This window comes from Dromiciops gliroides, chromosome 1, assembly GCF_019393635.1.
Source record: "Dromiciops gliroides isolate mDroGli1 chromosome 1, mDroGli1.pri, whole genome shotgun sequence".
Taxonomy (NCBI): Eukaryota; Metazoa; Chordata; class Mammalia; order Microbiotheria; family Microbiotheriidae; genus Dromiciops; species Dromiciops gliroides.
Genome location: NC_057861.1, coordinates 2,025,692 through 2,038,580, shown reverse-complemented (window position 1 = coordinate 2,038,580; position 12,889 = coordinate 2,025,692). Strand labels below are relative to the sequence as shown.

At 56.5% G+C, this 12,889-nt stretch overlaps 1 protein-coding gene across 1 annotated transcript in view; it reads left to right on the top strand.

Moving 5' to 3' along the window:
- SMPD4 (sphingomyelin phosphodiesterase 4) overlaps positions 1-12,889 on the top strand; it is a 39,444-nt gene that overhangs the window by 2,300 nt on the left and 24,255 nt on the right. Inside the window, 14 exon segments of the mRNA XM_043968626.1 lie at positions 659-745; positions 2,660-2,674; positions 2,676-2,711; positions 2,714-2,808; positions 2,906-2,946; positions 2,949-2,980; positions 3,790-3,898; positions 4,010-4,050; positions 4,052-4,063; positions 5,909-5,972; positions 5,975-6,059; positions 7,576-7,708; positions 8,400-8,471; positions 11,375-11,464. Coding sequence (XP_043824561.1) covers positions 659-745; positions 2,660-2,674; positions 2,676-2,711; positions 2,714-2,808; positions 2,906-2,946; positions 2,949-2,980; positions 3,790-3,898; positions 4,010-4,050; positions 4,052-4,063; positions 5,909-5,972; positions 5,975-6,059; positions 7,576-7,708; positions 8,400-8,471; positions 11,375-11,464 — 912 coding nt within the window.

The window sequence follows — 12,889 nt, the reverse complement described above, 5'->3', positions numbered from 1 at the left end:
TCCAGGTGGGCACCACTGCCTGCAGCCTCTCCCTCCTGTGCAGGGTTTCTGTGATGCTCAGTAGAGCTGATGGATGCGGGTTTGACCGTGCCACGTAGTGACGGGTAGTGTAGGGTCACGGCTTTAGAGCAGGGAAAGGGGCGTCTAGTCAGACCCCTCTGAAGCCCCACAGGCCAGTAAAGTGAGGAGTCAACATCCAAGCCCTGCTCCTCGAGCCCTGGGTCCAGTTCTCTTTCCAGGGCAGCTGGCTGCTCCAAAGCGAGCCACCATCCCCATGATCTGTGCGCTAACTCCTGCACCAGGTTTGTCCCTCTGCAAAGAATACTTGGACAGCAGAGGTGAGGCCGGCATGGAGCTCACACACCCCTTATAGCCTTGCCCTTGCCCTGTCCCGACGAGGCCTGGGAGGGCAGGAGAGCTGTCAGAGGCAAGGCCTGGGCAAGGGAGGAGCACAAGTGGTATTGGGGGTTAAGGGGTGATGGCCCTGCCTGGATCTGGAAGGCCGCCGGGCTCTGGGACCTGCATCCTGCCCACCACCATGGCTCGATGGTGCCTTCCAGGCTGCCCCAGGCACTCCTGGCCATTCTGATCCTCGGGCTGGCAGAGATTGGCACAACCTTTCTGCGGCCCAGCTTGGCCACTGTGGTCTCTTTTCTAGGCGAGTTTGAAAGCAGACTGTGTGAGCAAGCCTTTCACTCAGCGGTGCCATGACCTGGCGAAGGTGATTGAGGACTTCCCGGCCAAGGTAGATGTAGTTGCGTGTGCATCCGTGTGCACATGGGGGTGTCCTCCATTCTGGAGTGCGTGGTCAAGTGTGTAATTAATTACATGGACTGAGAACAATTGGTGAGCTGGGCCTTCCTCCATCTCTTAGGAGAGGGGTTCAGAGCGTATCCAAGGGCTCTGGCTACCCCATCTAGAAATAACATGCACAACTCAACAAGATTTTTGTAAGGGCCAAAGTCAAGTGCTTTCTTAGGCATTTGAGTGGCCCAAGCCAGAAATCCCAGCTCCAGAGTTTTTTTTTTTTTGGGGGGGGGGGGTTTTTTGTGGGGCAATGGGGGTCAAGTGACTTGCCCAGGGTCACACAGCTAGTAAGTGTCAAGTGTCTGAGGCCGGATTTGAACTCAGGTACTCCTGAATCCAGGACCGGTGCTTTAACCACTGCACCATCTAGCTGCCCCATAACACGAAGTTTTGACAATTTATTCATACGTGCAACTTGTGTGAAATTCTAAATAAATAAATATTAAATATTAAAACTCTCTGGAGGGGGCGGCTAGGTGGCGCAGTAGATAAAGCACCGGCCCTGGATTCAGGAGTACCTGAGTTCAAATCCGGCCTCAGACACTTGACACTTACTAGCTGTGTGACCCTGGGCAAGTCTCTTAACCCCCATTGCCTGCAAAACAAAAACAAAAACTTCGTGTTATAAATTCTCTTCCTCCCTCCCTCCCCATCACCCCTTAAGAACTTGTGCAATTCAATATGTCATACATGTGCAGTCATGTAAAACATTTCCACATTTGTCAGGTTGTGAAAGAAAACAGACAAAATAACTTTAGAAAGAGGAACTAACAAAAAAAAATTATACTTCAATCTGTCTTCAGAGACCATTAGTTCTTTCTCGGTAGATGGATTGCATTTTTCATAAGTCTTTTTTGATAGCATCCTGCTCATCATTTCTTACAGCACAATATTATTCTATCCTAATCTCATCCCACAATTTGTTCTGCCATTCCCAGTTGGTGGGCATCACCCCAATTTCGAATTCAACTGTTTTTTGAGAAATAATCTCGTACTGGTATTGCTAGGTCGAAGAGTGTGCATGATTTGATAGCCCTTGGGCCATAGTTCCTAATTGCTCTACACAATGTTTGAATCCATTTACAACTTTACCATGAGTGTATCAATGTCTCATTTTCCCCATATCCCCCACAAACTTGGTCGTTTCCCTCTGCTGTCCTATTATCCAGCCCGACGGGTGAAGCAGTACCCAGAGTTGTTTTGACCTGAATCTCTCCAATCAGTAGTGAGTTAGAGCATTTTTTTTCACATGGCTATAGGTGGCTTCGATTATTTCATATGAAAACTTCATGTCTTTTGATCTCCAAAGAGTTTTATTCATGCCTTTTGTCTTTACGTCACCTCCCTCCTGCCCCTCCATGACAGAGGAAAACAAGCCAGATGCTTTGGACATGAGCGCATTCCTCACTGTTCCTTGCTAATACTTCTTTGGCACCCGCCCCCTTATCCCATACGTTTTCTTTCTCCTCTCTGGGATGACTCTCACTGACTTCTCGTTTTATCAGAATTTGCCTTTTTTTTAGCAAATGCAGGCCAAGAGGGCTGGCTATTTGTCCCTTCCGTCAGTGGCCGCCTGTGAAAACTTGTCTCACGTCCTTCCAGTTGCCTTGGCCTCTCTGCTGGTGGGCTTTCTGAGAGTGCTCTCCTGGGCTGCCCCGCACCCCTTGCAGAGATGTTGCAGAAATTGTCAGGGTCTTCCAAAGACTTGCTTGATTTGGGCTGATTTCCCCCCTCTCCTTCCTCTTCAGTGGCTGTGAGTGGGGTGGGATAAGGGGGGGAATGCAGGCACGCCCAGCATGCATTGTTGAAATGCTGCCCAGCATTCCTCAGCGGGCTGTTTCCCCCACTTCAGGAGCTGCACTACATTTTTCCCATGGCTCGTAGAAAACATTTTTGGCAGTTTTGGACGGCCATCCTGGTCGGCTGGAACCTCCGGTGTTTGCAAGGAAGAGTGAACCCCATGGAGTACAGCGTTGCCATGGAATTCTGGACCCCAGGCATGTGGATTCCTGCAGGCCCAGCTATGGGTGGGTCTCCTGTTCGGCCGAGCTCTGGAGCCACAATCCGCTCACTGTGTTTCCTTTGATTCCTTGTGCAGTGGGCCAATGATGAAGCTGGTGTACAAACTCCAGGCTGAGGACATAAGTATGATTTTCCTGTGTCCTACCTCCCTGTAAGTAACCGGGCAGCCTCCACACTCTCCCTGAGCGGGGTGGCTGGGCCCCTCAGGCCATTGGGCTGATCCCCACCCGACTCTAGAAATGCCCTTAGCAGCAGACTGGGAGATGGGCCCTGACTGGCCGGCCTTCCACACCAGTACCGTGGTGGCGCCCCGTGTGGGCAAGGTCACTTCCCTCTGGGTCTGAGAGGTCTCCTTTGTAGTCCGGGATGATCATCCTTAGCTCTGCATGCCACAGAGGGCATGGGAGAGAAGTGCTTGTGTCTGTGGCTGAGGTCAGACACGATGCCCTAACTATCCCTGTGGCCTGCCACATCTCTCCCCTGCTGAGAAACCTTTAGTGGCCCCTCATTGCTCAGGGAGACATTCAGGGCCCTGCCGAGCTGCCTCTCCAGCCTGTTGTGCTACCTCTGCCAGCGTCATGATCCATGAAACTGGCCTCTCTCTGTTCTGCTCCCTGAGCTTGTCCTGTTCTCATCCTCCCTGGCCTTTGCCCTTCTTTCCTACAGCGGGGATGTGCCCTTTATGCCTGCTGGGCCCCTCGTTCCCCTCCCTCTCGTAAGAAGCGCCCTGTGTGGGTGCCTCCCTTGGGCACCATGTTTGGCTCTTGCCAGGGCACTTTTCACTTGTGTTTACTTGGGTCTGTGGACTCGCCCCCACTGGACTGTCAGTGCAGTAAGGGGAGGAGACCCTGTCCCCTCGGTCCCTGGTGCCTAGTGTGGGCCATGCACACAGGTGGTGCTCGGACTGAGCCTAGTGTCGGGCAGCCTCGGGGCCTCTGCTCACAATTCCTTCTCTTTCAGGAGCCCGTGCGAGCGTGCATACAGGAACGTGTCCTCCCAGAGTGCCCACTCTATCACAATAAGGTCCAGCTCCCTACTGCGGGCGCTCAGGGCTTGCATTTGGCCCTCAGTATCCTTTTTGTGGTGGTGGTGGCGGGAGGCGGGTGGGGTCAAGCGCCCTGCTCTTCAGATCAGGCCCCAGAGGTACTGGGCTCCGTTTATCCTTGACTTCTACCTCAATATCCGTTTGAATACTACATGTTCTTCTTTGCGTTGAGCCTCTATCACACAAAGGGTATGACTCTGCCAATCTTATTTTAACGACACTCTTCTCAAAGAGGGAGACGAGGTTGTGACCCTGGTGGGGGGCTTCAGGCTGGGGGGCAGGTCTCCAGTAGACACTCGTCCAGGAGGAGGAGTGGGGCAGACGTTGTTCATGGAGGGGCACTGGCGTCCTTGACGTTTGCGGATCTGCATGAAGCTGTTGAGCTGCATGAGTAGGCTTGTGTGGGGCGGGTCTTTTGAGACTTTGTCGCAGCAGAGGGTGGCAGTTGGGGTGGGTTTCAGCTCTCGCCATCCGACGGGGGCAGTGTGGGTAGATGCGGATGCCTTGGGTCGGTTGGGTGTGTGCATACAGGCGGTGGGCTGTGCGCTGTGCTGGGAGGGGGTCAGAGTAAGGGCAAGTGCTGAGTTTTAACGAGGGTGCCTTGGCTGCACTGGTATATGCTGCCAGTGAGGGGGTGGAGTGCAGGGGGTTTGGGGCTGGGAGTGGTGTGGCAGTGGGCACATGGGGGCACAGATGGACCAGGAACAGGGCTGGGGGGGGGGTGACTGGCTGGGGCTATGAGCTCAGCTTCTGAGTGGTCAGTGCCTGTGTGTAAGGAGAAGGGCTAGAAGGGGGTCCAGTGGGGGCATAGAGGGTTTGGGTTTATGAAGATGGCATGTGAGTCTTGGGGCACGTGCATGTGTGGGGAGTAGTGAAGACAGAGTTAGGGCTGTAGGCTTGGGGGGGGCAGGTTGCAATGGGGGGGTTCATGGAGTGGGGGGCATGACCTGAGTTTGGGGCAGATGGGGGCACGTATGTCCAAAGTCGGGGGCAGGAGTGGTGGTGGACCAGCCCTTCTGGTGGAAGGTGCTGTTTGAGCTGAGGCTTAACAGGAGTGAGAGTCTTAAAAAGCCAGGATGTTCTGAGGTGGCCATTGCAAAGGCCGGGAGGTGGGAGACTGAGGGTCAGGAGGAGCCAGCGTGAGCTCGCATGGCCAGACCAGGGTGAGGGAATGGGACTCGATAGACACAGAGCATCCCAAAGTATTTAGTGCGGTTGTAAGTTTTAATAGCTTAAAAGGGCACCTAAGAGCTTTGGGAGGCCCTCTGTAATGAGGGTGGGGCTGGGCATCAGATCTGAGCTTTAAGATACAGGGCAGACTGGATGAGCTTGCGGGAGGTGACTAGGGCTGGGGGGGGGGGGTGCCAGAGGGGCGAACAGCTTGAGGAGTGGGAGGGAGGTCCCTGGGCTACCTGATGGGCTCTGAGTGGTGCTGGGGAGGGGGAGGGGAAGGCTCATGCCCAATGCAACATTCCCCATCTCCTTCAAGGGCACCCCCAGAGCCTGGAAGGGGTCCCCCCCAGAAAAAAGCAAGAAAAATGTCCTGCTCTCCTCTGCAAGCAGGATTTGTTTCTTCTGGGAGAAAGCCCAGGGAGGCTCACTTGTCTGTCGTGCTGGCCTGGGATGACTTCTTGGGCCCATCTACCCTTGGATGGAAAGTTGGGAAGGCCTTTCACAGAGCGAGAAGTCCCCAAAGCCAACTGCACGTCCCACTGCGGGCTGGGGGAAGGAGGGGGCCAGCTGACTGTGGCTGAAGATGTGAAGGCCTGAAACAGACTTTGGGGTGCAGGTCTGGCTGGCCAGGAGAGGTCAGGGGACAGAACTGGGGACAGTGATGAGCTGGAGGTAGGCTGTTGCGGACAGGCCCTCGCCTTTGAAGCAGTGGCCCAGCGTGGATGGGTGTGGGCCATAGGAGAAGCCCACCCCCTCCCCACCTTGTCTGGCTTTCCTTGGGATGATTGTGCTGGGAGTGTCCTGGACCCCGGCTCTCCAGCTGGGCCAGGAGGTGTAACAAAGGCCCCCTTTGTCTTCCAGAATTTTCCTTTGTCGATTCACGTCCGAACTTCCGACTGTGCCTATTTCCTCCTGGTAGACCGGTACTGACGTGGTTCTTACCCACAGAAGGAAATGTCGTCCCTCCGCCTTCAACCACCCTGGGGGGCACCATCCCTTCTCCCACTCCCAGGTGAGGCTCCTGCTTGGGGCTGAGCGTCTGTGCTCCCGTCGTCAGTCACCACTGTGCCAGCCAGTCTGCACGTAGGCATCCGTGAGCCTTTTAAGGCTTAGCATGGGCAGAACATCGTGCAAGGGGGAGCCAGAAAGCTCTGCCCTCAGATATGGTCACTGGCCGCAGCGGGGCTTCTGGACTGGTGTCTTCCATGTTGTCAGGTGCTGCCCGGTGTCCTCCCGTGCTCCAGGCATGCAGTAGGGTCAGATAGCACCTCTCTGTTCCCCATCACAAGCTTGTCATGGCATGGACCTGTCCTGCCTCTTCGTGCACCCTCTGTGGTTGGTCCTGCCAGGCTGGCCATGTGCCCTAACACGAGCTGCCTGCCATGCGAGGCACCCTCGTCTTCCACAGCACCTCCTCTGGGGACCTTCCCCATCCAAGTCTTACAACATACATGTGTCATGCATGCCTGTGCACAGTCCTGAAACGCAGCTGCACATGTACGTGTGGTCAGGCATGCAAACATGCCCCAAAGCAGGACTGGGTGCATAGTTGTGTACACATGCACACGAGGTGTGTGCACATGCATGCATAGACTGTACATACAGTCATGTGTGCACACCGAAAGGGCACGCACACACACGCACGCATGCACACACACACAAGACAAGACGTGCCTGTAGCATGTGCGCGCGCGCGCGCACACACACACACACACACACACACACCCAGCTTCTCTGATCAAATGTTAGTTCCTCGAAGGCAGGGCCCAAGGTTTTTGGGTGGTTTTCTTTTTGTTTTTTCCTGCCCAGCATTGTCAGGGCCAAGCACAGCCTGGGGAGGTGCTTCCGCGGCGCTGCTTGCTTGCTAGGTAACGCCCTGAGCTCAGCATTTGGGGGCCTGGGTCCCAGGCAGCAGGGTGACTCCCAGGGAGTTTAACCCCAGTTCTGTTTGTCTGTGCTCTCTGGTGCCCCTTAGCGCTGGCAGCTGCCCCTGGATCCAGTTTGTTCATTAACCAGACACTCCTTTTCTCCAAGGCTGCTGAGGAGGACTCTAACCTGGCCGTCCGTCTCTGTCCCTCTGTCCCTCTTTCTCCCTCTCCCTTCTCTGTCTGTCTTTGTCTTTCTGTCTCTCCATTCTCTCTGTCTCTGTCTGTTTCTGTCTCTCCCTTCTTTCTCTCTCTCTCTGTGTCTCTCTCCCTTCTCTCTGTTTCTCTCACTCACTCACATCTTCTGTTACACCCTCATGCATCTATGTGCACTACACGTGCATCCTCACACAGTTAAACCTACTTGGCATTACTTAGGAGTGGGGTGCTAGGAATACAAAGACAGAATCAAAGCCATCCCTGCTTCTGAGAGAAGTCGGGGGGGGGTAATGGGGGTGGAGGGGTGACCTTGGAATCCAGGGCCAGTGCTTTATCCACTGCACCACCCTAGCTGCCCCCCCGGGACGTGGTTTTAAACCAAACTCAGGCTGGAAAGGAATCTTTTCTGTATAAACCCTCTGAGTATCGGCTTCCCTCTCCAAGGACCCCAGCCGTGCCTTTTACCTCCTACGGCCTGCCCCACACCAGCCTGCTGAAGCGACACATTTCCCATCAGCCCTCGGTGAATGCGGATCCTGCCTCTCAGGAGATCTGGAGATCAGAAACTCTGCTCCAGGTGAGACACTCGGGCTTTGATTTCGGATGGATGGCTCGGGCGGCGGGAATGAAGTCAAGCTCCCAGTGCTGCGCCCTTAAGGGCATCCCACGTGTGCTTATGTGGGTTTGCTTTTCCATTCGAGGGGCTTGGGTTCAGCTCCTGCCATGTTCACAGTCCTGTTATGGGCTCTGAGGGAGGTAGCGAGATGAACGAGCCGGGCCCCTGCCCCCGTGAAGCTGATAGAGAACTCAGAACAGAAACCTGCATTTAAGCATCAGACAGTGGGGAAAGGACCTTAATGGAGGTGCTGGGCCCAAGGGCCACGGCCTGCTCGTCAGGGCCTGCAGGGAATCTAGGGACGACAGGGCTCAGCCCCCAGTCACAGGGCAGCCAGAGGTGCGACCACCCCCTTGGGAAGAGCCCCTTTCCTGGGTCAGACGCTCCCAGCAGCAGCTGTGCCCCCCAGGGGCTCCCCTTCCTTCTCCCTCCCGATCGTGCCACAGCGGGCACGTGGGCCCTGGCTGCGACGATGCCCAGCGCCGGGGTCTCCTGCAACCCTTGGTCTCTTCTCCCTGTGGGCGGCTCGTGGGCAGGTGTTTTCCGCGCTCCCTCTCCAGCTCTGAAATTCGGTGATCTCTGAATAGAGACCGCGCAGGGAGCCAGTGGTGGGACTTGCTGAGGACCGACAGATGCCTCTGCTCCTCCCTAGGTCTTTGTGGAGATGTGGCTTCACCATTATTCCCTGGAGGTGTATCAGAAAATGCAGTCCCCTCATGCCAAGGTAAGGCCGTGCGTTCTGCCCCCTCACCGCGGTTCCCAAAGCCCCTTAGCTGGGTGGGGGTCGTGCTTCAGCTCCCACCTTGGCCCGAACTAACAGCCCAACTGCTCTCCTCTGGCGTGAGCCCCCCGCCCAGGCTTTGTTCAGACAGGAGGGCTGCCAAGGTTGGGCCCGGTCTGCCAGGCTTTCCCAATACACAGGGCAGAGTAACAGACCCTGGCTGTTTTCCAGGTGGAAATCCCAGGCACTTGAGGATGGGTGGCTGCACGGCTCCTGCCCCAGGGCTGCTGCCAGCTTTGGTGCATGGCCAAGGGCCCCGCCAGCTGAGGTCCCTGGCACAGGGTTCTTTACGTCCTCTGCCAGGCAGGGATGGGCCCAAAATGGTCACGTCAGCCAGCTCAGCAGGGGCAGATTGTCATGTCGATGGACTCCTAACCCAACTTCCTGCTGCCTCCCTCCTGCCCGAGAGCCTGAGACCTGGCGAGGGTCTGGGGAGGACGAGGAGGAGCCTGGGAGCTGAGCCCCACGGCCCCTTGAGGGGAGACAGAGGCACGGAGCCCTCGGCTTATGAGGAAGTGCTCCCGAGTCGTGCACGCCTTGGTGGCCGACCTAGCAGCACCGAGGTGCTGGGCTCACAGGCCTTCTCTGTTGTCCTGCCCAGATTCTGCGCCGGGGGTCCTTCTGGCCCCTGCAGCACAGCCCTCAGCGGGGGGCGCTTGGTCAATAAGCGTGGTCTCTCGTCTTCCTGCATGCGGCTTGGCCTTGCTAAAGTCCTAGGCCTGTGGATTGCTTTAATCTGTCTTTTGTCTGCTTGTTCTGTCTCGAGGGCGGGGGTTTTCTTGCTGGATGTGCTAGCACAGGTAGGCAGCCTAGAAGGGATTGGGGGGGCTCCTGGTTTGGAGTGTAGTTAAACAGGGGACCTTCTCTTTCACTGTGTTTGCTGGTCCTCTTCCTGGGGGCCAGGACCCCTGCAGGATGTGGGGAAGGCCAGGGTTTCAAGGGCCCAGCCCCCAGCCCAAGCCCTTGGTAGCTAATCTGGATACACAGATAGGCTGCTCTAAGCCTCAGTTTCCCCATCCGTAAGGTGGGACCACGGATCCCTGCCTGTTGTGTCACAGAAGCCCTCCCGCCTCCCCCAACAGAGGATTGCAATCCCTGAGTCACGATAAGGGGGCAGGGCTCCCCAGTGGGGCTGTTGACTGTCCATCTGGTGCCTGAGAGTGAGACCACTGTCAAGGGCCCCCGAGCTGCCCTGGAGGAGTAGGGACATCCCGAAAGTGCTACCATGCCCCTGCCTACCCGTCCTGCCTTCCCTTAGTGGAGAGGAAGCTGCCGTCCAGCCCCGCCTCTTCTCGTCCTGATGGCCTGGGTGCTGTCCATACCTCAGATCCCCTTGTGACGGCGGCTGCAGCCTCCTTTAGATCCGCCCCCTGTATGATCCAGCACCTCCTGTCCTTCGTCACCAGCACCCTTCTCCCTGGCCTCCCATCCCCCAAAGCCTGTGACTTGGCCCGAGCCGTCCAGCTTGTGGCTGGGCTACACCCCCACCCCCGTAGGCCTGTGCCCCGCCTGACTTTGCCATTGCTCTAGAGTGAACATTCAGGGAGGTGGCAGCCTGAGGACTCTGCTGGGGGTCCAGGGAGGGGCACAGACCGTGAAGGCAGGAGGGCAGGTGGGAGTGTGGCAGCGAGGGGCAGCCGCTCTGGAGGTGTCAGACCCACGAAGGGAAGGCCTTTCGTCCTCCGCTGCTCATTGGAGCAGAGCTTAGCTGGCCATTTGTCCAGGATGTTACGGGCTCTTTGCCCTTCCAACAGTGGCATCCTCAGGGGAAGGTGGTCCACTGACTGGCGTAGAGCCTGGTCAGACTGGCTGTGCCCGGCCCGTAGCCCTTGCAGGCGTTGTGTCCGGTGGAAAGCCCGGCCGTTGGGTGTGACCTGGGTCTGGGGCTGAGCTCTGGGCCTCGCATCGGCCCCGGGAGCCCACAGCTGCTCGTAGGGTGGCCGGGGACGGTGCTCGGGCCGCCCGGGATTCTTGGTGCTGACTCTGCTCTTTCTGATTGACTTTGGCTTCTCGTTTCCCGTCTCCCGCACTGCTTGTGCCTCGCGCTCTTGATCCCTGCTGCTTAACTAACGGATCTGCCTTGTGGGGGGGCCTCACCCAGAGCCAGGCCTGGCTGGGACGCAGCAGCTGCAAGGGAAGTCTGCCCAGAGCTCCCCCCAGACCCCACACACTCACGTGTAGTGGCCTGGCCAGAATGGAGATTGTCACGGGAACTTCATGCAGCAGCCTCTCGTCTGTCTAGAAGAGTTGGGTCTGGTTGACTGAGAGCGACCATGCACTAAAGCGGACCCTCTGTGAGCCTCCGGTTCCTCTCCCAGGGAGGGAAACCTCTCTAGGAGAGCCCATGTCGTGATAGGCAGAGCGGCAGCTCCCGATTGACCCAGAGAGGAAATTGAGGCCAGGGAGGGGGTAGGGGTGGGGAGGGACTCCCGGGCGGGTCCCAGGCAGGGAGGCAGTGGCCGCAGCGGCTTCCACGTTTGACTAGATTGGCACTGACTGTGTTTGGTTTTGTTTTTTGTTGTCTTTTTCCTTTCTTGGGCTCATTCTTACTTTTTCTCTTTCTCTCTCCCTTTTCCTCAACCTTGTCTTCTTCCCCCATCTCTCTTCCTCCCTTTGTCTCTACCCTCCCCCCTCCTCTTCCTCCTCTGCTCCCTTTCTCTCCCTCCCTGTTTTACCTCTTTCCTTCTTCCCTTCTTTTCCTCTCCCTCTCTGTCCCCTCATGTGCCCTCCTTTTCTCCTTCCTCCCCCCGCTCACTTCTACTTTGTCCTTTCCCACTTGTCCTCTCTTCTCCTCTGGCCCCTTCCCCCTTTCCCCTCTGTGTTCCCTTGTTTTTGTTGTCTCTCAGCTGGAGGTTCTCCACTACCGACTCAGTATCTCCAGTAGCCTCCACAGTTCTCCTGCCCAACCCAGCTACAGGCCCTCCACGCGTACCCAAGTACACCATCTTTTGTTCCAATTTCCTTTCTTATTCTGCTGGCAATCTGCAGAGAGAGACAGAGAGCGAGTGTGTGCCGTGTGCCGTGTGTGTGTGTGTGTGTGTGTGTGTGTGTGTGTGTGTGTGTGTGCGCGCGTGCATGTGTGTGTGTGCATGTGTGTGTGTCTTGCAGAAGAAGGCCCCTGGGGTCGCTGGGAACTGGCTTCCAGGGGGTTTGAGAAAACCCATCAGAGCAAATCAGAACTCAGGTGCTCTGGGTGGGCACAGCTTTGCTAGAGACTAGCGTAGGGACGTGTGTTTGTGTGTGGGTAAGGGATGCTCTGATCCACCTCCTGTCTGTTGTGTGTTCATCCAGGCTCCTTTCGTGACTGCTGCATGGGAGGGAAGGGTGGGTCTTTGCTCAGGGAGGGCGTGCTCTACAGGGTCCTGCCTGGGAGGGAGCAGAAAGGAGGGGGTTGGGGATCAAGGTGGAGGGAACTTTGGTTGACCTGTGCTGACCTTGTCATCAGCACAGCTGCTTAAGCTCACGGGCTATTCAGGATTGGTCTTGGGGTGCACCAAGTCACTCGTATGTTTCAGACTGGCGTTCATTTATTTTTCAAAAAATTAATTCTGGAGGCAACCAGGTGGCTCAATGGATAGAGCACCGGCTCTGGATTCAGGAGTACCTGAGTTCAAATCTGGCCTCAGACACTTGATACTTACTAGCTGCGTGACTCTGGGCAAGTCACTTAACCCCAATTGCCTTACTAAAAAAAAAAAAATTATGTTTTATGCGATGATGATGATGATCCCCCTTTTCCATAGAGCTTCCAAGCTGACACAACACTTTATGGTCCCAGTCTCACTTGAGCCTCTTCCTAGCCCTCGTACGATCATCTCCATTTGCACAGGAAAGAACGGAAGCTCAGACAGGGGCAGATGATCCCCATGGGCACGGGCATCGGTCGGAGGTGGGATGGTAGCCAGGGCTGTTGTCTGCCTGCTGCGGCTGTGCCAGTACCTCTCAGTATGGGGGCACGAGAGCTCTGGGGGCCATCTAATGCGGAGGTGTCCGAGGTGCTGCTGAGCCGGCCCCTAGCACTCCCCTCCTGCCTGCAGCCGAAACCAGACTCGGATGTAACTGGGAGAGATTTAGCCAGAGCAGCTGCGATGTTAGAACACAGGAAGTGTTAACCGAAGGTTTCTGGGTCAGTGCCAGCCCTCTGTAGGTTCAGCTGCCTGTTCTGTTTGAGTCTGACCCTACTGATGGGACCCAGTCCCGATTTACAGATGGGAAGATTGGGAGCTCAGAGAGCGTAGTGGCAGATGTGGAAATAAGCTCCCCCTTCTGGGGCGTTTCCGTGGCCCACTCCGGTGTTGATCCACATGTCCTGCTATCAGGAGACGCCTCCTCTTCTCTGAGCCCCTGGAGCAGGTCCCAGG